The sequence below is a fragment of the Carcharhinus amblyrhynchos genome, chromosome 31, assembly GCF_965287045.1.
Source record: "Carcharhinus amblyrhynchos chromosome 31, sCarAmb.v2.hapA, whole genome shotgun sequence".
NCBI classification, from domain to species: Eukaryota; Metazoa; Chordata; class Chondrichthyes; order Carcharhiniformes; family Carcharhinidae; genus Carcharhinus; species Carcharhinus amblyrhynchos.
In genome coordinates, this window is record NC_137354.1 from 5,912,263 (window position 1) to 5,936,973 (window position 24,711).

General features: G+C 45.6%; 1 protein-coding gene across 1 annotated transcript in view; it reads left to right on the forward strand.

The window, feature by feature from the left end:
* cdh23 (cadherin-related 23) overlaps nucleotides 1–24,711 on the forward strand; it is a 767,458-nt gene that overhangs the window by 563,623 nt on the left and 179,124 nt on the right. Inside the window, exons 33-36 of the mRNA XM_080215942.1 lie at nucleotides 6,082–6,231; nucleotides 7,335–7,463; nucleotides 10,312–10,440; nucleotides 16,471–16,698. Of these exons, the coding sequence (XP_080072068.1) occupies nucleotides 6,082–6,231; nucleotides 7,335–7,463; nucleotides 10,312–10,440; nucleotides 16,471–16,698 (636 nt within the window). The remainder of the gene's footprint in view (nucleotides 1–6,081; nucleotides 6,232–7,334; nucleotides 7,464–10,311; nucleotides 10,441–16,470; nucleotides 16,699–24,711) is intronic.

Here is a 24,711-nt window from a genome sequence, read left to right on the forward strand (position 1 = left end):
CAAGTCCTTCCACCCTCCAAGCCTACACCAACCATGTTGCCCAATTGAACTGAAAAACCCCCTACCCTTCTGGGGACCATACCCCTCCATTCCCATCCTATTCCTGTATTTGTCCAGACACCTCTTAAAAATCACTATCATATCTACTTCCCCTTCCCTGGCAGTGAGTTCCAAGCGTCCACCGCTCTCTTTGTAAAAAAAAAACTTGACTGGTACATCTCCTTTAAACCTTAAACTCCTTTAACCCTCGCACCTTAAACCTGTGCCCCCTAGTAATTGACACTTCCACCCTGGGAAAAAGCTTCTGACTATCCACTCTGTCCACATCCCTCATAATCTTGTAGGCTTCTATCAGGTCTCCCCACAATCTCCATCGTCCCAGTGAGAACAAACCAAGTTTCTCCAACCTCTCCTCATAGCTAATGCCCTCCATACCAGGCAACATCCTGGTAAATCTTTCCTGTACCTTCTCCAAAGCCTCCACATCCTTCTGGTAGTGTGGCGACCAGAATTGAACACAATATTCCAAGTGTGGCCTAACTAAGGTTCTATAAAGCTGCAACATGACTTGCCAAATTTTAAACTTAATGCCCCAGCCGATGAAAGCAAGCATGCCGTATGCCTTCTTGACTACCTTCTCCACCTGTGTTGCTACTTTCAGTGGCCTATGTACCTGTACACCCCAGATCCTTTTGCCTATCAATACTCTTAAGGGTTCTGCCATTTACTGTATATTTCCTATCTGTATTTGACCTTCCAAAGTGCATTACCTCATATTTGTCCGGATTAAACTCCATCTGCCATCTCTCTGCCCAAGTCTCCAACTTGTCCATATCCTGCTATATCTTCCGGAGGTCATGTGTCATCTTGTGCGTCTTCGAGGAACAAAGAGGTTGCACTTGTGTCATTTTTTGTTGCTATCTATGCTTCCTTTAACAACACCCTGGCATCTCCAAATTCTGTGCAGCCAATGAAGCTCTGTTGAAGTGCAGTCGCTGTGGCGATACAGGAAGTGTGTTAACCAATTTGTACACAGCAAGCTCCCATGCAGAGTAATCAAACCGGAACCAAACTATCATCCTTTGTCCTGATGTTGGGATTGAGGGAGAAATATTGGGCAGGACACTGGTGATAACTTGCCTTCTCTTTAATATTTTGCATTCACCCGAGAGATGAGACAGGGGCCTCATTTAAACGTCTCAGCCCCAACTGTGCCGCAGCCCCTCAGTGCCGCAGTGGTGTGCCGGTCTAACTTTGTGCTCAAGCAGAGTTTCTCTGACTCTGTGGGTTTGGATCTGTGCCTCGAGTGCTGTAACCTGCAGGGTCACAAACCAAATGCTGGGAAGTGGGTTGAGGAAGAGGGGACTCGTTTTTCAACATCAAACAGTTAGCTTCACCTGTTGCTGAAATCACGCAAATCCCTCGACCGGTCTTTTGTTTTATTCATTCAGGAGACGTGGGTGTCGCTGGTTGGGCCTGCATTTATTGCCCATCCCTAATTGCCCTTGATGGATGGCTTACTAAACCCATTTCAGAGGGCAGTTGAGAGTCAACCACATTGCTGTGCCTCTGGAGTCACACGGAGGCCAGACTTTGATTTGATTTATTATTGTCACATGTGTGAACAAACAGTGAAAAGTATTGTTTCTTGCACATTATACAGACAAAGCGTACTGTTCATAGGGAAGGAATGAGAGAGTGCAGAATGTGGTGTTAATGTCATAGCGAGGGTGCAGAGAAAGATCAACTTAATGCAAGGTAGGTCCATTCAAAAGCCTGACAGCAGCAGGGAAGAAGTTGTTCTTGAATCAGTTGGTACGTGACCTCAGACTTTTGTATCTTTTTCCTGACGGAAGAAGGGGGAAGAGAGAATGTCCGGGGTGCGTGGGGTCCTTAATTATGCTGACTGCTTTTCCGAGGCAGTGGGAAGCATATATTGAGTTGATGGATGGGAGGTTGGTTTGCGTGATGGACTGGGCTACATTTACGACACTTTGTAGTTCCTTGCAGTCTTTGGCAGAGCAGGAGCCCATACCAAGCTGTGATATAATCAGAAAGAATGCTTTCTGTGGTGTTTCTGTAAAAGTTCATGAGAGTCGTAGCTGACGTGGCAAATTTCCTTTGTCCTTAGATCAGGTAAGGATGGCAGATTCCTTTCCCTAAAGGACTTGAGTGACTAGATGGGGTTTTCGACAATGTGTTTCATAGTCACTGTTAGTCTTTATAATTCCAGAATTTTAAAATTAAATTTAAATTTCACCATCTGCCGTGGTGGGACTTGAACCCCAGGCCCCAGAGCAGTACCCTGCATCTTTGCATTACTAAAGTTTAGTGATAATGCCGCAACAGCACCTTCTCTCTCAGGTGCTGAAAAGTGCCCAGTCTATCTTGGAGCACCCTGGAAGGACAAGGTATCTGAAAAATCCGAGCAACAGTTGAATCTAGCTGCTTGACACTCACGATGCATTAGCAACGCTAGTGGTGTTCACCACTAACAGGACAGTGTCATTAAGCCAATGAACAACGTGCGATTTGTGTTTCAGAGCCAGGGTGACTGGCGGATGAGTGCAAGATGAAAAGCTTCGAGGTGTCTCCCTTCTTTTCCAGCAATTCTCAAGTTCCGTGTCACTGATGGACTACACTTAGGTTGAGTTGAGTTTGGAACGTGCTGTCCAGGAGTGTGACCCCTGAAAAGGGAGTTGGCCAGAAACATAGAAGACAGGAGCAGGGGGAGGCCATTCGGCCCTTCGAGCCTGCTCCGCCATTCATCACGATCGTGGCTGATCATCCAACTCAATAGCCTAATCCTGCCCCAAGTCCTATATCCAACCACCTCTTGAATACATTCACTGTCTCCATTATCCGGAGAGGAGGGATTTGCAAGGCTATGGGGAAGTGAGACCAGCTGAGTAACTTTGAGAGCTAGCATCGACCTGATGGCTGAATGGCCTCGTTCTGTGCTGTGATTCTGTGCCAGACATTTTCCACTTCAAAAGTTCACTTCCTCTATCACGGTGAACAAACCTCTGAGTCGATCTTTACGTTTGGTGCGATTTGAAGTGTTTCTGCAAGACGAGATAAGCTCCTAGATGTTTCTCTCAGCCTCGCTGCGTGTGCGCGATACCACTTATCTATTTTCAACAATGAAGCTACTAAGAGGCACTTTCTGCTTTCATTCTGCCTTCGGCTACCGCAAGCATCCTGTTAGGACAGATGTTTGACCTTCCGGTTGCCCTCTTTGTTTTCTCTTCAATGGCCCATTCTAACGTATAATTTTTTAATTTGTTTTTTTTTTGAGAGAGATTTGGAATTCCAAATCGTACCTTATTACGAGGCGAGAAACCGTTTCCTTTATTTCCCCTCCCCTCCTGCAATGGCCAAAGCTACAAACATCACTCCCAGAATCCTCACAGTAGCCAGGGATCAGATTCGATTCCCAGCTTGGGTCACTGTCTGTGTGAAGTCTGCACGTCCTCCCCGTGTCTGCGTGGGTTTCCTCCGGTTTTCTCCCACAGTCTGGAAGACGTGCTGGTTAGGTGCATTGGTCGTGCTAAATTCTCCCTCAGTGTACCCAAACAGGTGGCGACTAGGGGATTTTCATAGTAACTTCATTGCCGTGTTAATTTTAGCCTACTTGTGACGCTAATAAATAAATAATAAACAATTTCTTTTGGTTCTCTCTCGTCCATTTGTCCTGAGTTCTGGTTGGACGAGAGGTTTGGAAATATGCTGTTCTTGGTTCTACTGCCTGCAAGGCCGCTGGGTCTCAGGTTCAAAGGAACCTGAAGGTTCTTTTAGTGAATGCAGCTTGCGATATGTGGAAATGTTTGCCACAAAGTTATTGGTGGCCACAGGTGCTCCCATCGAAGAGGCCAAAAAGACGAGTTGGACCGTCCCCAGTATCGATTTCCAGCCTTTCACTTTTCAATGAAAGGCAGCTTTGGAATTGCAAAGTTCTCCACCTCTCTCTTCCTTCTTCGTTAACCAAACATTTGATCACCTGTCCTAATGTCATTTCAGTAGCCTGGTGTCAAATTTTGACACAGTGCTCCCATGAAACACATTGGGTTATATAAAGGTGCTATACAAATGCAAGCTGTTGTTATTTTGCCCCACGTCCCTCAAACTGAGTGACTACTCCCATCATTCTTCACACTTAGCTATCTTCAATCCCTCCCCCACCAACCTCCAGGGCTTGGGACAGATCTGTTTCTCAATGTTGGTGGTGCTGTTCTGTCAGTGGCCTGTCTTGTTCAGGCATTTTCTTTTCTCCTTGTACGCCAAGTGCTCCAGTGCCTCCCTCTGGCACTGCAAGAACTCATCGCCTGCTCTATCAGCAATTGGCAGCATGCAACCCTTCCTGTGTGTATCAGCAGTGTACGGGAAACCTTCAATGTGTATATCAGCAGTGTACAGGAAACCTTCCCTGTGTATATCAGCAGTGTGCAGGAAACCTTCCCTGTGTATATCAGCAGTGTACAGGAAACCTTCCCTGTGTATATCAGCAGTGTACAGGAAACCTTCCCTGTGTATATCAGCAGTGTACAGGAAACCTTCCCTGTGTATATCAGCAGTGTACAGGAAACCTTCCCTGTGTATATCAGCAGTGTACAGGAAACCTTCCCTGTGTATATCAGCAGTGTACAGGAAACCTTCCCTGTGTATATCAGCAGTGTACAGGAAACCTTCCCTGTGTATATCAGCAGTATACAAGAAACCTTCCCTCTGTATATCAGCAGTGTACAAGAAACCTTTTTTCTGTATATCAGCAGTGTACAAGAAACCTTCGCACTGTATATCAACAGTGTACAGGAAAACTTTAATGTGTACATCAGCAGTGTACAGGAAACCTTCACTGTGTATATCAGTAGTGTACAACATCCCTTTCCTGTGTATATCAGTATGTATACCAGATTCTCCCTAATGCAGCTCTGCGAATGGGTCCTTACATTTCCGTGTGACTCAGGCTAAAGGAGTTACTTTGTCTCCGAATGATATACTGGGTGGGATTTTCCGTGTCCCCTGTGGCAGTGGAGGCTGTCCAGCATTAGCCGGTGGTGGGAACTTCTGGTCCAGCCATTGGCAATGTGGTTTCCCGTTCTGTACACCTCCCCCAACACCGGGAACCCTGTGGTGGGGTTTTGCCATAGGAAGTGGGACCAGGAGATCACGCTGGCGGAACCCATTCTGACTGGTGTTAGATTAAAAAAAACTATAATTAGAGAATTACAAGGTTGAATCACTTGCATGTAACAGAAAAAAACAAGATGGTGTCAAGATAATTGGCTGAGTAAGTATTCTACTTCAGAAGAAGCTGCATCGAAACCTGGTTTTAAAAAAAAAGGAGACCTGGGAGTTTTCAAGGACAGCATGGTGACACTGTTGCCTCTTAGTGCCAGGGATCCGGGTTCAATTCCAGCCTCGAGTGACTGTTTTTGTGGCTGCACATTCTCCCCGTGTCTGCATGAGTTTTCTCCGGGGGCTCCGGTTTCCTCCCACAATCCAAAGATGTGCAGGTTGGGTGGACTGGCCGGGCTAAATTGCTCCTTACTGTCCAAAGGTGTGCAGGTTAGGGGATTGGTCATGGTAAATTGCCCCTTAGTGTCCCAAGCTGTGGAGGTTAGGTGGATTGGTCATGCTAAATTCCTCCTCAGTGTCCAAAGATATGTACGTTAGGTGCATTGGCCATGCTAAATTGTCCCTTAGTGTCCAAAGAAGTGTAGGTTAGGTGGATTGGCTGTGTAGATTTCAGGTTTAGGGAATAGTATGGAGAGGAGGGCATGGCTTGGATGTACTTTTGGCGAGTCAGTGCAGACACAATGGACCGAATAGCCTCCTTCTGCACTACAAGGATCCTATAGTCCATTGAAGATATTAGCAGCATTGATTGAATATTTTCCCAAGTTAGGAACATCACTTGGTTCTCCATCAAAGTGGGGAATGAACAGATAGGGGATGGGGGCTCACTGTAACACAATGTATATCCAACGCACCTTCAGTGGAACTCACTGAATGAGTTAAGTGGCCTTTTCTGGTAATAAACCTCATATTCCATCTGCTATCTGACTTTATGTCCAACAGGTAATCATTACAATTGAAGATGAGAATGACAACAGTCCCGTGTTTGATGCTACTTCAGATTCCTCGGTAGAGGTTCCGGAGGACGCTGCCGTTGGGAAGAGATTGGCTGTTGTCTTTGCCCACGATCTGGACGCAAAGCAGAATGGAATGGTACGAGCCACCTTATTCTTGAGTTGTTTTGTTTCAGAATTCCACAGTAGCAGAATTTCTCCTTTGCTTTTTGGGAGCTATGAGGTCAACAAGAAGCCTCCAAGCTAGTGAGACTTCTAAAGTGACAACAGTCGACGTATAGGCTAGGAGGATTAGCCATGGTAAATGTATAAGTTTAGGGGGAATAGAGTGGAGAGGAGGGGTTAGTTTGGACGCTGTTTTGGAGAGGATTCCTGGGAATCGTGTCTACGTAGAGGAGCACCTAAAGTTTGTTTATTATTCACCAGTAGGCTTACGTTAACACCGCAATGTGAAAATCCCCTAGTCTCCATGCTCCGGCGCCTGTTCAGGTACACTGAGGGAGAATTTAGAATGGCCAATGCCCTTAACCAACACGTCTTTTGCTCTTTGGGAGAAAACCGGAGCACCCGGAGGAAACCCACACAGAACATGCAGCAGACAGTGACCCAAGCCGGGAATCGAACCTGGGCCCCTGTGCTATGAGGCAGCAGTGCCAACCACTGTGCCACCATACCTGGGCATTGGTCTTAAAAGCTAGACCAAGTGATTAGATGAACGTTGCACCGTGCTACAGATTCAAAACAGCAATGCCACGGCAGATCACTTTGTTATACATTCTCAGTAAGAAAACCCGGTTGACTTTAGTTAAGTTGCACCAAGTGGTTTTAATTATCCGCACGAATCAAACCAGTGTAAGGAATATTAGATACCAGGAAAAAACATAGAAGGTGGGAGCAGGAGGAGGCTCTTCGAGCCTGCTCCGCTATTCATCACGATCACAGCTGATTGTCCAACTCAATAGCCTAATCCTGCTTTCCCCCCATCACCTTTGATCCCATTCGCCCCAAGTGCTATATCCAGCCGCCTCTTTAATGCATTCAGTGTTTTGGCATCAGCTACTTCCTGTGGTAATGAATCCTACAGGCTCACCACTCTGTGGGTGAAGAAATGTCTCCTCACCTCCATCCTAAATGGTCTGCCTCAAACACTCTCTCCAGGCGGTTTTCTTAAAACCAGCAGCATCAGTGATCTAGTTCCACGTTTATTGAGCGAAGATAATGTTGTACTTTTATAAACCGCAGGTTAACTTTACCATCCAGTCTGGAAATACTAATGGAGCCTTCAGGATTAACACGGTGAACAGCAGCCGGGGAGAGATCTACCTCGCTCGACGTATGGACAGGGAACAGATTGATCGATACGTCTTGACTGTAAGTCCGGCTAACATAATCACGCGGTCACTAATCGAAGGTGATGTTGGCCATTCCATTGAGCCAATCCGTATAGTTGGCCCGTGCCCGTACAACATAGGAAGGGGGTTGATCAGTATAGACACGGAGAGGATGTTTCCACTTGTGGGGCAATCATAGTTTGAGGATAAGAGGAGGTAAATTTAAAACAGAGAGGAGGAGAAATTATTTCTCTCAAAGGGTCATGAGATAGTGGAATTCTGTACCCCAGAGTGTGATGGATGCCGGCACTTTGAGGAAATTTAAAGAAGAGGTGGACAGATTTTTAATTAGTAAGAGTTTGAACCATGACGGTGAACGGGCAGGAAAGTGGAGTTGAAGCCGAGATGAGATCAACCATGATCGTGTTAAATGGGTGGCACGATGGCACAGTGGTTAGCACTGCCGCCTCACAGCTCCAAGGACCTGGGTTCAGTTCCCAGTTTGGGTCACTGCCTGTGTGGAGTTTGCACGTTCTCCCCGTGTCTGCATGGGTTTCCTCTGGTTTCCTCCCACAATCCAAAGATGTGCAGGGTAGGCGGATCGACCATGCTAAATTGCCCTTTATTGTCCCGGGATGCGCAGGCTGGAGGGATTAGCGGGTTAAATGAGTAGGATTGCGGGGACAGGGCCTAGGTGGGATTGTGGTCGGTGTAGACTCGACGGGCTGAATGGCCTCCTTCTGCACTGAGAGATTTCTGTGACAGAGTGGGCTTGAGAGGCTGAATTTCCTGTTCCTTGTTCTTATGGATGGCTTCTCACAGATCTCGAATAACTCAACCTTAGAATCACATCTCAGCCTGTGTTTTTGTATTTACCCATTCTGGCCCACCAATCCTTCACACGAAGATGTGGTAGATTTGGATAATGAAGGTATTTCTATCCTAGTTGACCTCATCTTGCCAGAATAGCAACACCGCCACCACCTCCCACTCATTTCCCTGGAAACAGAAGCCAGGAGAATTATTTAATGGGCGTTGAAGCTGTTATTGTGCATTTTACTTTTTAAAAAAAAAGTTTAGATAAGTTTATTTATTAGTCTTACAGGCATATATCAACATTGCAATGTGAAAATTCCCTAGTCACCACACTCGGGTACACCAAGGGAGAAGTTAGCACGGTCAATTCACCTAACCCGCGCGTCTTTTGGATTGTGGGAGGAAACCGGAGGAGGCCCACACAGACACGGGGAGAACATGCAGACTCCACACAGACAGTGACCCAAGCCGGGAATTGAACTCAGGCCCCTGATGCTGTGAGGCAGCAGTGCTAACCACTGTGCCACCGTGCCACCCATGCCATGGGCAGATAAAGTTAAAATGGATACCCTGGCCTCCACTCTCCAAGGCTGAATTTCCTCCGAGTTTCTCCTACCCTTCTGCCGTGACTTTAGAAAAATGGCTGAAGCCAAGTTTCTACCATTATTGCAGTAATTTAGAAACTTCTGTCTTCCACTGTTCATTGGTGCTCGTTACTGTCATTTCCAGGTTGCTGTTTACTGCACCATTTCTAGCTGTTTACTCTCTGGAAGGATAGTTGATGTTGAGAGGTGTACCCATCCCACAGTCCCCACAAAGGGCAGAGTAGAGGAAACCATCCAGTCAGGATGGAGGGAATTGATTTAATTTATGAACAAGCAGCTGAAAATAGGAGCCGTTTCAAAAACTTACAAAATAGATGGGGTTAATACTTTTTTTTGAAGTAAGTTCAAGGCGATATCTCAATGTGACATCAGATGGTCTGTGGATCATTGGAGCCATTACTGGAAAGTGATGCGTAACTCACATTTATGCTCGGGCTCATAAATTAGAGGAGGTTTCACCTTGTCGTGGCTTTCCAGGAAGCAGCTTGGTTCCTGAGTCCCATGCGGTATCAACCACCCACTGCTAGCTCAACAGGAAAAAGACTGCACACAGCTTCAATATGCTGGATGGTCCTTGATCTCCATCAAGTAATTCCTGCGTTCTGTGCCCGTCTGACCTTGTTATAGACATGGAATGATTCTCCATAAACCGGGCCAGCCAGCAATAACAATGTCAACTTTCATTTTTGTTACCAAAGGACTGTTGGGTTCTCATTAGCGACCCAGTGGTTAGCAATGCTGCCTCTCAGCGCCAGGGACCAAGGTTCGATTCCAGCCTCGGGTCACTGTCTATGTGGAGTTTGCACGTTCTCCCACTGCCCACATGGGTTTCGTCTGGGTGCCCCGGTTTCCTCCCACACTCCAAAGATGTGTGGCTTACGTGCATTGGCCATGATAAATTGACCCTTGGTGTTGGCAGGGGGGGGGGGGGGATTAGCACGGTAAATATGTGGGGGTTACAGGGATAGGGTCTGGGTGGAACCAAAAGAGAAAATCATTGGAAAATCTCAGCAGGTCTGGCAGCATGTGTAAGGAGAGAAAAGAGCTGATGTTTCAAATCCGGATAGCCCTTTGCAAAGCTGACCAAGTTGTCCAAGGGCTTTGACAAAGGGTTGTCCAGTTTCAAAATATCAGCTCTTTTCTCTCCTTACAGATGCTGCCAGACCTGCTGAGATTTTCCAGCATTTTCTCTTTTGATTTCAGATTCCAGCACCCGCAGTATTTTGCTTTTATCTAGGGCCTGGGTGGGATTGTGGTCGGTACAGACTTGATGGGCCGAATGGCCGCCTCCTGCGCTGTAGGGATTTCTGTGATTTCATTCCACGTTTTCGCTTGTCTTCCCACCAGAATGGTGACCTTGCTCTCCCAACAGGGGCATTTACCCTGAATGAACACAAGTCAGGTATTTACAGCTACCACGGACAGTATCTGTTAGCCTACAGCATCTGACATTGTCTCTCGTTTCAGATTCAGGCCTTCGACAATGGCTTACGGCCTCGTAGGACGAATCACGTTCTCACCATCACGGCCATGGACGTCAATGACAACGCCCCAGTCATCGCAAATCCCGACGGCTACAACATCAGCATTTACGAGGTAAAGTCTGCTGCCTGTTCGGCTGGAGGCAGCCACGGGAAAAACCAACCAGCGTCTCGGGATTGACGCCGGAGTGAATAAGTTGGAATGCGTTTAAATTGAATTATTAACACCTCTGGTAGTCTGCATAATCTAACCGCGTTCGAAGGGGCCATCCATATATTGTGGAATATTTCAAATGAGTTAATGTGGCAGAGTCCAGGCCATTTCAGCTTAGCCTCTGCCCCCCCCCACCCCATCTCCCCCCAAACTCTCGCTCATAAAACCACCTGGTGCCTGGGACTGGGGTTCAATTCCCAGCTTGGATCACCGTCTGTGCGGAGTCTGCACGTTCTACCCGTGTCTGTGTGGGTTTCCTCCAGGTGCTCCGGTTTCCTCCCCATATGCTGTTTAGGTGCGTGCTAAATTCTCCCTCAGTGTGCCCGAACAGACACCAGAGTGTGGCAACTGGGGCATTTTCACCGCAACTTCATTGCAGTGTTAATGTCAGCCTACTCGTGTCACGAATAAATAAACATTAAACTTAATCTGAACAAAACCTCATATTGGCCAGAATTTTACCACCCCGCCACAGAGAGCGAGTGATGAGTTGATCGTGGAAAGGTCTGTTGACTGTGGGCAGGATTTTATGGGCTGTGAACTCCCACCCATTGAGTTCTTAATATTGTCCTAAAGCTTACTATGAATGTGCTTGCAGTGAGCAGTTACAAAACGAAGGGAAGATCTGTTGTGATGGAGATGGTGGTGGCAGCTGGGGTTGAGAAAGGGAAGTCACGAAAGGTCCAACAGACAATTTGGAGGCTGCTTCAAGTGAGGGTATGGATGTGGTTTGTCCGTTTGTGGTCAGTAGTGACAGCGCTGCCAACGTTGCTCGATGGAGAAGGGCCCAGTGCGAGATCAGTGAGGTTAAGAGGTGGTAAAAACTTTAGGAAAATATACCTGAACTATCAAAGAGAGATAGATATAACCTTGCATTTACAAAGCACCTATTGTATCTTCAGTGCGCTCCCCAAGTTCTTTAGAACAAATGAAATACTGATCATAATGAATGAGTCACTTTGCTATGCACGCAAATCCAGCATCAAATTTCACACAGCAGGATCCCATGTAGAGCAGGGGAATGGTCGGGTTGGCTGACCACTTTTCAGTGTTGTTGATTGAGGGAGGCACGTTGACCAGAACATTATCTGCTTCCCTTCAGAAAGCGAGCAGGCTCTGAGAAATGAATCTGAAACCAGTTAGGGAAATATGAAAAGAGACTCAAATTCCTTTGTTGATATTTACAGAATGCAGCATTACATTTGTCTGACTGTGTATGTCTGGGTCTATCAGTGTCTGTCTGTCTCCATCTATGTCTGATCCTGTGTGTCTGATTCTGTCTCTGTCTGTCTCTCTCTCTCTCTGTCTCTCTCTCTGTCTCTCTCTCTGTCTATGTGTATCTTTGCCTCTCTGTCTATGTCCCTCTTTCTATGTCCCTCTGTCTGTCTATGTCTATGTCTATCTGTCTGTGAAGGGAGATCCAGGGTGAAGGTGCACCTCTGACAATGCAGCATTCCCTCAGCACTGCAGTGCCGGTGTCAATCTGGATTATTGTTCCCATATCGTTGTGATTCAGAGGAAGTGTGTTCTCTTCTGAGCCATGGCTGATAGATCAATGGGAGGGATCTCTCTCCGGTGGCAACAGTAAACAAGTAACACCTCTGAAACACAAGCGTAATGGCTGAACACCAAGACGGTGAGAGCTGTTTCCCCCTCACACACCAGCTCTGCTGCTCCTCTACAGTTCACCAGCTGGGTTTTTAAAATTTTAATATGTAATTCTATAAATGCAAACAGCATCTGCCATCTCCAATTTCACACCTGATGAAAGAATTTCACACCCCTCTTGCTCCAGATCAAAGATTCACACCTGATTGCCTTGTACCTACTTTGCAAACCAGTTTGCGATTTAAAATTATGCATGCACAAAAAAAGGACAGTTTTTTTCCATTGATTATTTTTGATGAACAAATATTAAACTTTGTGCTTTATTTCAAGGTTGTTAGCAATCTGTATTGAATTTTGATGCCACCTACAGTGGAACCAACATAATTGGAATACAAATCAGAAAAGATAACGTTATTATCTACATTCTCTGCTCCTGAAGTAAGGGAACTAGAGGAATACATGGAGGACGGGAACATTTTCCCTTTCTTTTTGATTTGGTTTGATTTATTATTGTCTCATGTATTAACATGCAGTGAAAAGTATTGTTCCTTGCATGCTATGCAAAAGCATACCGTTCATAGAGAAGGAAAGAAGAGAGTGTAGAATGTAGTGTTACAGTCATAGCTAGGGTGTGGAGAAGGATCAGTTTAATATTTGATTTGACTTATTACTGTCACGTGTCAGTATACAGTGAAAAACATTATTTTTTGCGTGCTATACAGACAAAGCATACCGTTCATCGAGAAGGAAGGGAGAGAGTGCAGAATGTAGTGTTACAGTCATAGCTAGGGTGTAGAGAAAGATCAACTTAATGCGAGGTAGGTCCACTCAAAAGTCTGACAGCAGCAGGAAAGAAGCTGTTCTTGAGTCAGTTAGTACGTGACCTCAGACTTTTGTATCTTTTTCCCGATGGAAGAAGGTCGAAGAGAGAATGTCCGGGGTGCGTGGGGTCTTTAATTATGCTTTTCATTCACTTCTCTCCATGCGAGAAAGAGAGATTTCTTCACTTGTCGGGTTATGAATCTTTGGAGTTGTCTAAGGTGCTGGCTTCAAGTCTTAACACGCTTTTGAACCATAGAATCCTACCATGCAGAAGGAGGCCATTTGGCCCATTGAGTCTGCACCAACCACAATCTCACCCAAGCCCTCTCACCATAACCCCATGCATTTAGTCTAGCTAGTCTGCCTGACACTAAGGGGCAATTTAGTACGGCCAGTCCACCTAACCCGCACATCTTTGGACTGTTGGAGGAAACCGGAACATCCAGAAGAAACGCACGCAAATGTGGGGAGAACATGCAAACTCCACACAGACAGTGACCCAAGCCGGGAATTGAAGCCGAGTCTCTGGCGCTGTGAGGCAGCAGTTACTGATGCTTTGGAAAGGATACAAAGAAGATTCACCAGGATGTTGCCTGGCCTGGATCGTTTTAGGTATGAGGATGGGGCTGGATAAACTCGGATTATTTTCAGTAGAAAGACAGACACCAAAGGGTGACCTGATTAGAAGACTACAAAATTATGACAGGCATTCATAGAGTGGATAGTCAGAGGCTTTTTCCCAGGGTGGAAGGGTCGCCTACAAGAGGGCACAGCTTTAAGGTGAAAGATAGTAAGCTTAGAGGAGATGTGCAGGGGGAAGTTATTCACACACACGGTGCTGCATGCTTGGAACACACTGCTAGTGGAGGTGATGGAAGCAGGAACATTGGCAACATTCAAGGTGTATCTTGATAGACACATGAATGGGAGGTGAACAGAGGGATAGAAACTGCATATCGGCGCAGGCTTAATGGGCTGAAGGGCCTGTTCCTGTGCTTTATTGTTCTTTGATGCAAATTGTATCCAATTCTTAACATTGGTTAGTTAGGAAGTATCTGGAGACAACTAAGGCAATTTTAGCCCATCCAGTGTGCTCCATTCTCAGCCCATGTAAAATTACTGGCACCAGGAGTCACCCCACCCCTCAGCTGATTGTCCCCCCACCACCCTTCGAAGCACTGAGGCTATTCCAGGTACATTTCCTGGCTGTCCTCCTGCATTCAGGCACGATTTGGGCACCACTGAATCTGGCCCTGCCTGGTTAGGTCTTGAATGTCTTAGAGGAGAGAGAGAGAGAGAGAGAGGTTGTTGCATCAACAAAGAACAGATTCATAGAATCATTGGAGAGTGTGAAGAAGAGATCCCTAAGATTGGTCCCCAGGATGAGGAACTTCAGTTTTGAAGATGAATTGGAGAAGTTAGGATAGTGTTTTTCTTGGAGAAAAGATCTGATTTGATTTGGTTTATTATTGTCACATGTATTAGCATAGAGTGAAAAGTATTGTTTCTTGCACGCTATACAAAGCATACCATTCATAGAGGAAGAAAGGAGAGTGTGCAGAATGTAGTGTTACAATCATAACTGGAGAAAGACACAATAGATGGGATTTTATGACCTTGCTTGAGTGAGACTCGTAAAACCCCACCTGAAGCTGAGTGAATTCCGTTCTGCCAGCCTCACCTGCCCCAATTCCAGGGTGATAAGATGGCCTGAAATGGCTTCTTTCTGCGCCATAACAATTCTGAAATCATGGAGGCCATTCAGCCCAGTGATCCCATGCTGGCTGTTTGTGGAGTGGTGAGAAGGACCTGGTGCAACTTAGAATAAAGGACAGCAGCATTTTGGGTACGTGTTTTGTCAAGAGATGCTGACATCTTTAAATTATTGTTGTCAGCATCTCAGTTCCAAGGGCTGGTGATGGAATCTAAAAATGGCTACATCGAACGTTCCTCACACAACCTCAGAGTACGATTTCCAACAACAGCAACAAAGACGTTTTATCACAATAGCACCTTGACATATTCTGGGCTGAGGGGTTATCTAACTGAGGTGTACAAAATGAATGAGGGGCCTGAGTTGGGTAGACAGGAAAGTACGTGTTACCCCAATGCTTCCTCTTGTGGGACATTCTAGGACGAGCGGTCATAGTCTCAGGATAAGGGGCAGCAAATTTAAAACAGAGTTGAGGAGAAACTACTTTTCCCAAAGGGTTGTGAATCTGTGGAATTCACTACTCCAAAGTGTCGTAGATGCTGGGACAGTGAGTAAATTTAAGAAGGAGTTGGAGAGATTTTTAAGAACATAAGAAATAGGAGCAGGAGTAGGCCATCTGGCCCTTCGAGCCTGCCCCGCCATTCAATAAGATCATGGCTGATCTGTCGTGGCTCAGTTCCACTTTCCGGCCCTCTCCCCATAACCCTTAATCCCCTCTCTTATCAAAAACCCATCAACCCGCTTCTTGAAAATATTTAGCGAGGCAGCCTCCACCACTTCAACGGGTAGAGAATTCCAGAGATTCACCACCCTTTGAGTGAAGAAGTTCCTCCTCAACTCCGTTCTAAAACGCCCCCCCTTTATCTTGAGGCTGTGCTCCCTAGTCCTACTGTCTTGGACTTTAATTGGTAATAGGGTTGAAGGGTCATGGGGAGAAGGCAGGAAAATGGGAATGAGGAGCATGTCAGCCATGATCGAATGGCGAAGCGGACTCGATGGGCCGAATGGCCTAATTCTGCTCCTATAACTTATGAACTTCTCTACTTAGCTAACAGAAATATGTCTTGCTCAATAGTAATGGATCCCCCATCAATAAATAGTCTTTTAAGGAGAGAGTTCCACTCCCCTTCCCCCTGAATGGCTGAACTCTCATGTAAAGATTGTGAAGATTCCCACGTCTGAAAGTAACCTCTTTGTGTGTCAACCTTAGTGAAACTTTTTACCACGTTGAAAAACTCCATGGGATTACCACACTACCTTCTAAACTGTAGGGCAAAAAAGCCCAATCTTCCAGAACCTGACCTTATCATTTGAACCCTTTAAAATTCTGCTATTGTTGTTGTGAAACTGTGTTTCTTACCCCTCCCCCACCCCACTCCTGCTCCCAATCTCATTATGGATAGGGCGGTAGAGTGGTTAGCACTGCTGCTTCACAGCACCACGGACCCGGGTTCGATTCCCAGCTTGGGTCACTGTCTGTGCGGAGTCTGCATGTTCTTCCCGTGTCTGCGTGGGTTTCCTCCCACAGTCCAAAAGACGTGCTGGTTAGGTGCATCAGCCATGCTAAATTCTCCCTCAGTGTACCCGAACAGGTGCCGGAGTGTGGTGACTAGGGGATTTTCACAATAACTTCATTGCATATTAATGTAAACCTGCTTATGAATAAATAAACTTTTGTTCTGTGTTGCACACAGCTAAAAGCAGAGCTCCAGAGCCAGCTACGTGCCTAGTTCGTGTTTGACACGTCACCTCCCAGGTTCCTTGAACAGGGTCTGTCTGTTTTCCAGAATGTTGGAGGAGGGACTGCCGTCACTAGAGTCCGAGCCACCGATGTGGACGCGGGCGTGAATGCCGTGCTGTACTACTACATCACCCAGGGCAACGAAGACCTCACCTTCAGAATCGACAGGCTGACCGGAGAGATCGCCACTCGTCCATCTCCTCCAGACAGGGAGAGGCAAGCATTCTACCAGCTGACGGTAACAGTGGAAGACGATGGGACCCCTTCGCTCTCGGTAAGCTGTCAAACACCTCAATGTATGGCCCCTCCATTCCTGTGCCAGCTCTTTGCTCATCCAATCAGAATGACTGGATCCACCTTTTAACAGCATCTTGATGAGAAGCAAAGTAATGATATATCTCAGCGGATTCACCTACTCCTTGGCTTCTCCCCTTTGATTTGATTTGGTTTATTATTGTCACGTGTATTAACATACAGTGAAAGGTATCATTTCTTGCGCTATACAGACAAAGCATACTGTTCATAGAGCACATCAAGGAGAAGAAAGGAGAGATTAGAGGATTTGATCTGTTTTATTATTGTCACATGTTATTAACATACAGTGAAAAGTATTGTTTCTCGTGCTATACAGAGAAAACATACTGTTCATAGAGAGCATAGAGGAGAAGAAAGGAGAGATTGGAGAATTTGATCTGATTTGATTTATTATTGTCACATGTATTAACATGCAGTGAAAATTATTGTTTCTTGCGCAGTGTACAGACAAAGCACAACATTCATAGAGAAGGAAATGAGAGAGTGCAGAATGTAGTGTTACAGTCATAGCTAGGGTGTAGAGAAAGATCAACTTAGTGTAAGGTAAGTCCATTCAAAAGTCTGATGGCAGCAGGGAAGAAGCTGTTCTTGAGTTAGTTGGTTTGTGCTTTCAGATTCCTGTATCTCTTTCCCAGTGGGAGAAGGTGGAAGAGAGAATGTCTGGGTATTATGTTGGCTGTTTTTCCGAGGCAGCGGGAAGTGTAGACAGAGTCAGTGGCTGGGAGGCTGGTTTGCATGACGGACTGGGCTACGTTCACAACACTTTGTAGTTTCTTGCGGCCTTGGGCAGAGCAGGAGCCATGTCAAGCTGTGATACACAGTAAAAAGTCTGACAACACCAGGCTTTAGTCCAACCGATTTATTTGATAATAGACTCACAAGCTTTCGGGGTTAGTCCCTTCGTCACCTGATGAAGGGACTAACCCCGAAAGCTTGTGAGTCTATTATCAAATAAATCGGTTGGACTAAAACCTGGTGTTGTCAGACTTTTTACTGTGTTTACGCCAGTCCAACGCCGGCATACCCACATCAAGCTGTGATACAACCAGAAAGAATGCTTTCTATGTCGCATCTGTAAAAATTGGTGAGTGTTGTAGTGGACATGCCAAATTTCCTTAGCTTCCTGAGAATATAGAGACACTGGCGGGCTTTCTTAACTATAGTATGAACACAGAAGGACCAGGACAGGTTGTTGGTGATCTGGACACAGAGAAACTTGAAGCTCTCGACCATTTCCATTTCATCACCTTTGATGTAGACAGGAACATGTCGTTCATTAACTCATAACCTTGCAGAACCTTTCTCCTTCAGGTGTTTATCCAATTTCCTTTTGAATGGTGTATTTGAATTGGCTTCTACTGCCTCCACCCCTGACCATCACAGCTGGCTGTGGTTTACAAAAAAGATCAACAGTAGAAGGCAGTGGGTCGGTAAAACTAAGACAGACAGAGTTTGAATATGCTTGTGAATGTCAGCCAACGGAAAAGCTACATTTTGGGGGTAGAGAAGGAATCAGGCCCTGGCTTATACGAGAGTTGTGGAGCAGAATTTTCCATGTTAGATTTTCCAGCAATGGAGACAGTTCACTATTGTCTGCTGGTGGGATCTTCCAGTCCTGCCGCAGGCTATGGCTGTTTGCGTGGTTCTCCCATCCGGCGACAGGGAGGCACCTTCGGCAGGACTGGTGGATCCTGTTGGCAGGAAGGGCTGCAAAATCCCACCCCATGGTCTTTTTAGGATGGGAGGAAAACCTGATGCATGAGTTGCTGTGTACACGATCATTGGTAATTAGTGAATTCACTCATATTTGCAACAGGTTCCATTGAAGAAACTCCTGAAATATTGCCATTTTACTGAACCTTTTCTCAGGAGTCTAAGCGTTAGGGTCATGTTATTTCTGATATTTTGTTAATCCCCTTAGGAAAACATGGAACCCTGAAAGTAGGATCAGTAAAGTGACAGTATTTGAGGAGTTTCTTCAATGGAAACATAGCAGCAAATATGAGTGAATTCACTAATTATAAATCACCCTACTGCCACTTGCAACAATTTCGTCTTATCTACTTCTATCAAAACCCTGAACCCTGTTTGTGAAATCTCCTCTTAATCTCCTGTGTTCCCAGAAGGAGCGAACCCCATCTTCTCCAGTCTTGCATAGGATGTGATGCGTGTGTGTGTGTGTGTGTGTGTGTGTGTGTGTGTGTGTGTATATATATCTTTTTGTGTGGGTGTGTGTATATATATCTGTTTGTGGGTGTGTGTATATATATCTGTTTGTGGGTGTGTGTATATATATCTGTTTGTGTGTACGTGTATATATATCTGTTTGCGTGTGTGTGTGTATATATATCTGTTTGTGGGTGTGTGTATATATATCTGTTTGTGTGTATGTGTATATATATCTGTTTGTGTGTACGTGTATATATATCTGTTTGCGTGTGTGTGTGTATATATATCTGTTTGTGGGTGTGTGTATATATATCTGTTTGTGTGTATGTGTATATATATCTGTTTGTGTGTATGTGTATATATATCTGTTTGTGTGTATGTGTATATATATCTGTTTGCGTGTGTGTGTGTATATATATATATCTGTTTTTGTGTTTGTGTGTGTATGTATATATCTGTGTGTGTGTGTATATATATATTTGTGTGTGTGTGTGTCCTGGAGTGGTACAAACACAGCAACGGGAGGCTTGTGTAATTCCTCTGATGTTCCCCTAGGTGGAGCAGCTTCTTGTAAAGGGACCCATTTGTCACTAAGTCTTGCTGTGCTCCGACCGTCCACGGCAGACCCATCTCCCCTTCCCTCAAACCCACCGCTACTGCTGATCTCAGAGTCTATCGCGTGGGGCTTGTTAATCAGCAGGAGGTGGAACTGGCACAAGGAGGGAGGGTTCTGAAGCAGCAGTGGATGGGAGTGGGCCAGTAGAAATAAGGCAGAATGGAGTTTAAATATTCTTGTGAATATCTGCCAGCCAGCAGATGAGATAAAATGTGTTTGATAGTAACTGAGCCCCTGGCTGGTCCGAGAGTTACGGAGCGGGATTTTTCCAGCACCCCCAGCTTGTATTCCCGTGGTGGTGGAGGAAGCCCGCCATTGGCTGGCGGAGGGATTTTCCAGTCCCGTCGCTGTCAGCAGCAGTTCCCGTGTTATGTATCCCCCCCCCCCACCCGCAGCGCCAGTTCTGCTTATCGAAAGTGGCCCACCAGGCACTCGCATTCCACGCCCGACTCCAAGCCAGCGAGTCAGGCTTCTTACCCATTTAAAGTTTGAGAATAGGTTGAGATCATGAACTCCACATCACATGTTTACCATTGGTGGGATCTGAAGGTCCCTTTGGTGGGATCAAGCTGACATAATTGGGCGCTGCGCCTCCAACTGGCAACAGAGTGAGTCCGTGGTGACTCTGAAAGGGAAGGTACCCATGGGTAGCACAGTGGTTAGCACGGTCGCCTCACAGCGCCAGGGACCCGGATTCAATTCTGGCCTTGGGTCACTGTCTGTGTGGAGTCTGCACATTCTCCCCGTGTCTGCGTGGGTTTCCTCCGGGTGCTCCAGTTTCCTCCTACACTCCAAAGCTGTGCGGGGTAGATGAGTTGGCCATGCTAAATTGCCCTTTAGTGTCTCAAAGAAGTGTTGATTAGGGGGGGTTAGCAGGATAAATACATGGGGTTCCGGGGATAGGGCCTGGGTGGGAGAGTCGGTGCAGACTTGATGGGCCGAATGGACTGCTTCTGCACTGCAGGGGTTTCCTCCAGTCTCAGATAGGAGTATAAAGTGAGGGAAAGCCAGGTTGTACCAGCCACAGCTTTTTCACTCGTGTGACAAATATCTAGTTCATGGTTCATGTTAATATTTTAGCGATAATGTCATGTTTAGCTCTGGGTAGATTGTTGTTATGAAGGCAAGGTAATAAAATGTTGGGCTTCAGAGCTTGTTGGAACACCTAAAAGAAAATGGCAGTTTAGATGGTTGTTCAATGTTTGTTTAAAAGTCAAAGTAGAAGAGATTGAGCCATGAACCAGTATTTGTGCTCACTTAGCCGAAGAACTGAAGGCATGATGTCTGCACTGAGTGCAAAGGAATGCAGTCCAGAGAAATGTTTTGTTTTGGGAGTTAAAGCTAAATTAACTTAAAGGCATTCAGTTAACGTTGAAAGCCTGTGTTGACATGGAATTTTGACAACAATGCTTGAAATTTAAGAAGGGTCTCTGGGTTCAACTTATCTGTGTGTTTGCTGTGAGATGGGATTGGTTGCAGTTTGGCCCTCATACGGTTTGCAGCTCACAGAGAAGCCGGGGAAGCTGTTAGAAAGCTCCGGCTTGGCCAACTCCTGGGAGACTGCGGAAGTGGCGGAAGTGACTGGTTCCATGCTAAGCAGTTAGGGTTCAGAAAAGCCCTGGGAGCCATTTATTGCATCTTGCAGTTGGTAGATTGGAGTTCAGAGAAACCCAGAGGCAGTGTTAGCTCAGTGATAACGTCCTGTGAAAGGGTTGTAAGTTGGCCAGTATTAAGCGGTGGGAGTAGGAATTTGTGAATGCTGCGGAATGTAGTCTCAGGAGGAGAATCTGAACCATCAGGAGGCGAGCAGATGTTGAGGTAGTACAAATCTTGGTTGTATCAGCCACTTAATGTGCAGTTTGCTGTGTTAGATCCCTGTTAATTCATAATTGCCTCTTGATAATTCTGAATGTTTGAATTTAAGATAGATATTCTAAGTTTTTCTGATTTGGTTTACATAGTTTGTTTAAAACCTGCGGAAACTCCTGGCTTTATTCTCCTGGTAGACAATTGTGATTTCAAATTTTGTCTACTTCACGCGGAAAGTCCCTAACTGGATCCCAACGCTGGCGTTAGGTGGTTGAAGAGAGATGCCTCCACATGTAGCAACTTCACTTTGTATCCCACATCACAGCAACTTTCAAACAGCATCCTGTATGTTACTATCCCATTGCCAAATTTTCAATGTGTGCTGTCTCATTGTAGGGAACTGCATGCAGGAAGCACCTAACCCAGAACTTTAGCAGCATATCTTTGCACACAATGTGCCTCAAGCTGTTTTGAAGCAAACAGCAAAAGATTACGAGTGAGATTTTCCAGCCCTTCCCACCGGCAGGATTTTCCAGAGTGTTTTGATCTTTTGATTTAGATTATGTTGGATTTTTTTTTTTAAATGGATGTGATTAAGTATAAGTTTGCATCAGAGTATCTTAAAGTTTGGCACGGTTGGAATGGTTCTCACTGCTGACTAGTCATTGTGCTATATTTGACACATACTGTTAGCTGTGTAATAGCAGCTGCAATTTTGGACAGGACAAGGCAAAGCAAAGATATTTCTGTAACTTGATGATGCTTCAGACATTGCACAATATAATTGCATTATGAAACATCCTCAAATCTACAGATCTACTTAAATGCCTGTTATATCAGAGATCGCTGGTTGAATATTGACTTACCTCTGGCACAAAAAGAAGCCATTCTGTCCATTTAGTCCATGCCAACTGTCCATTGAACAATCTAATTAGTCCCAGTCTTCCGCTCGATCCCTGCATTGTGTGTTAACGAGAAACAGTATCATGCAGAAATTTACTGGGTTTGCCTGCAAACAGCACTCGCTGCATTTTCTGTTTCTTACCTTTGACATTACAGCACTCCTGCAGTGTACTGTTACTCACCTGGTGACAAGAGAAGGGTGTAGTGACAGCAATGTTGCATCTGGGACCTTGTGAATATCATATCCATTTTAAAAAAAGGAACAAAATGAAGAAGAAAGGAACAGAGATTTCTTTGACGGAGGAGTATTCTTCTGCCGGGGGCGGCACAGTGGTCAGCACTGCTGCCTCACAGCACCAGGAACCTGGGTTCAATTCCAGCCTTGAGTCACTGTCTGTGTGGAGTTTGCACATTCTCCCTGTGTCTGCGTGGGTTTCCTTTGGGTGCTTCGGTTTCCTCCCATAGTCTGAAAGATGTGCTGGTTAGGGTGCATTGAACCAAACAGGCACTGGAGTGTGGCGACTAGGGGAATTTCACAGTACCTTCATTGCAGTGTTACTATAAGCCTTACTTGTGACTAATTAGTAAACTTTACTTTTTTTTGTAACCCAGCTGTTTCTATGAATTTTTATTGGTCCTTGAGGAATTAATAAGTGAATGGCATGTTTGATAAATAACATAGAACCAGCAAGCTGACTATTGTGATCAGGAGTATTGGATACCCTAATTCATACACCATTGGTGCTACAGGAATATCAAAACTCCTGGAAGGAGGAGACCCAAGGTCCATCTAGTTCATTCCCCATCGCCCTGGTGACCTGACAGAACAATGACCAATTATAGCAAACGGTCTCATTTATTCATTTGTGGGACATGGGTGTCACTGGCTGGCCAGCATTTATTGCCCATCCCTAGTTGCCCCTTGAGAAGGTGGTGGTGAGCTGCCTTCTTCAATCGCTACAGTCCATGTTCTGTGGGTTGACCCACAATGCCGTTAGGGAGGAAATTCCAGGATTTTGATCCAGCGACTGCGAAGTCAGGATGGTGAGTGACTTGGAGGGAAATTTGCAGGTGGTGGTGTTCGCATTCATCTGCTGTCCTTGTCCTTCTAGATGGAAGTGGATAAGGGTTTGGAAGGTGCTGTCAAACAATCCAACCCTTAGACAATTCCCCATTCACGTACCTCCCACGTTCACTGTTGTTTCCTACGCATGTATTTTTACCCCTTTGTCCCTGGATGATAGGGAATGTAAAAACACTTCTTTGCTGCGATGTAACTAAAAATAGGAAGGTTGTTTGTAATGTGGCCAAGTACAGGAAATCGGACTGTTTGCAATAGCAGGTGGTTGTAGTATATGTTAGTCATTACCTTTATAACGACCAATGATTTGGTCTGTGAACCCAATTATACACAGTGGTGAGTGTGGACAGTGTTAGCCTCAGAGGTCGGATTATAGTTCAGTGAATTTGAAATCAGCTTGGAAAAAGGGGAAAAAACCTCACCCATCCCTCCATCTCAATACTTCTCTGCTTTTTTCTTAAATAAGGTTTTCTAGACAGAAGTAAATCGTTCCGCTGTTGGCATGACATCAGCAAGCCTGACAACCGTTCCGGGAGAGAGGTCAGCAAGATTATAGATCCTCTCCTCAGTTTGATGGATCGTACTGAGATGTCACAGAGTGACCCAGTTCCGGACATACATGGTGCCATCCCCTTGAGTAAACCGCCACGCTCAGAGAATCATTTTTAAATGTATTCTTCAACGGGATGTGGGCGCCGCTGGCTAGGCCAGCATTTGTTCCCCACCCCTAATTGCTTGTGAACCAAGAGGCTCGCCAGGCCATTTCAGAGGGCGGTTAAGAGTCAGCCACGTTGCTGTGGGTCTATCCTAGGCCAGACTAGGTAAGGACGGCAGATTTCCCTCCTGGGGCACTGGTAAACCAGAACGAGTTCACAGAAACATAACGTAGAGAATAGGAACCTGCTCCACCATTCATTATGCTCCGTACCTATGCCTGCTTTCCTCCCATATCCTTTGACCCAAGAGTTATATCTAATTCCTACTTGAAAACATACAATGTTTTGGCCTTGCTGTGGCAATGAATTCTACACATTCACTACCCTCTGAGTGAAGAAATTTCTCTTCATCTCTGCCCTAAATGGTCTACTCCATATCCTCAGACTGTGACCCCCTAGTCCTTCCTGCATCTAACCTGTCTAGTCTTGTTTGAATTTTATAGATTTCCATGAGGTGTCCCCTCATTCTTCTTAACTCCAGCAAATATAATCCCAATTGACTTAATCTCAACTCGTACATCAGTCCTGCCATCACAGGAATCAGTCTGATAAATCTTTGCTGCACTCCCTCTATAGCAAGAATATCCTTATTTAGCTAAGGAGACCAAAGCTGCACGCAATATTGCAGTTGTGGCCTCACCAAAACCCTGTATAACTGCAGCAAGACACCCCTGCCCC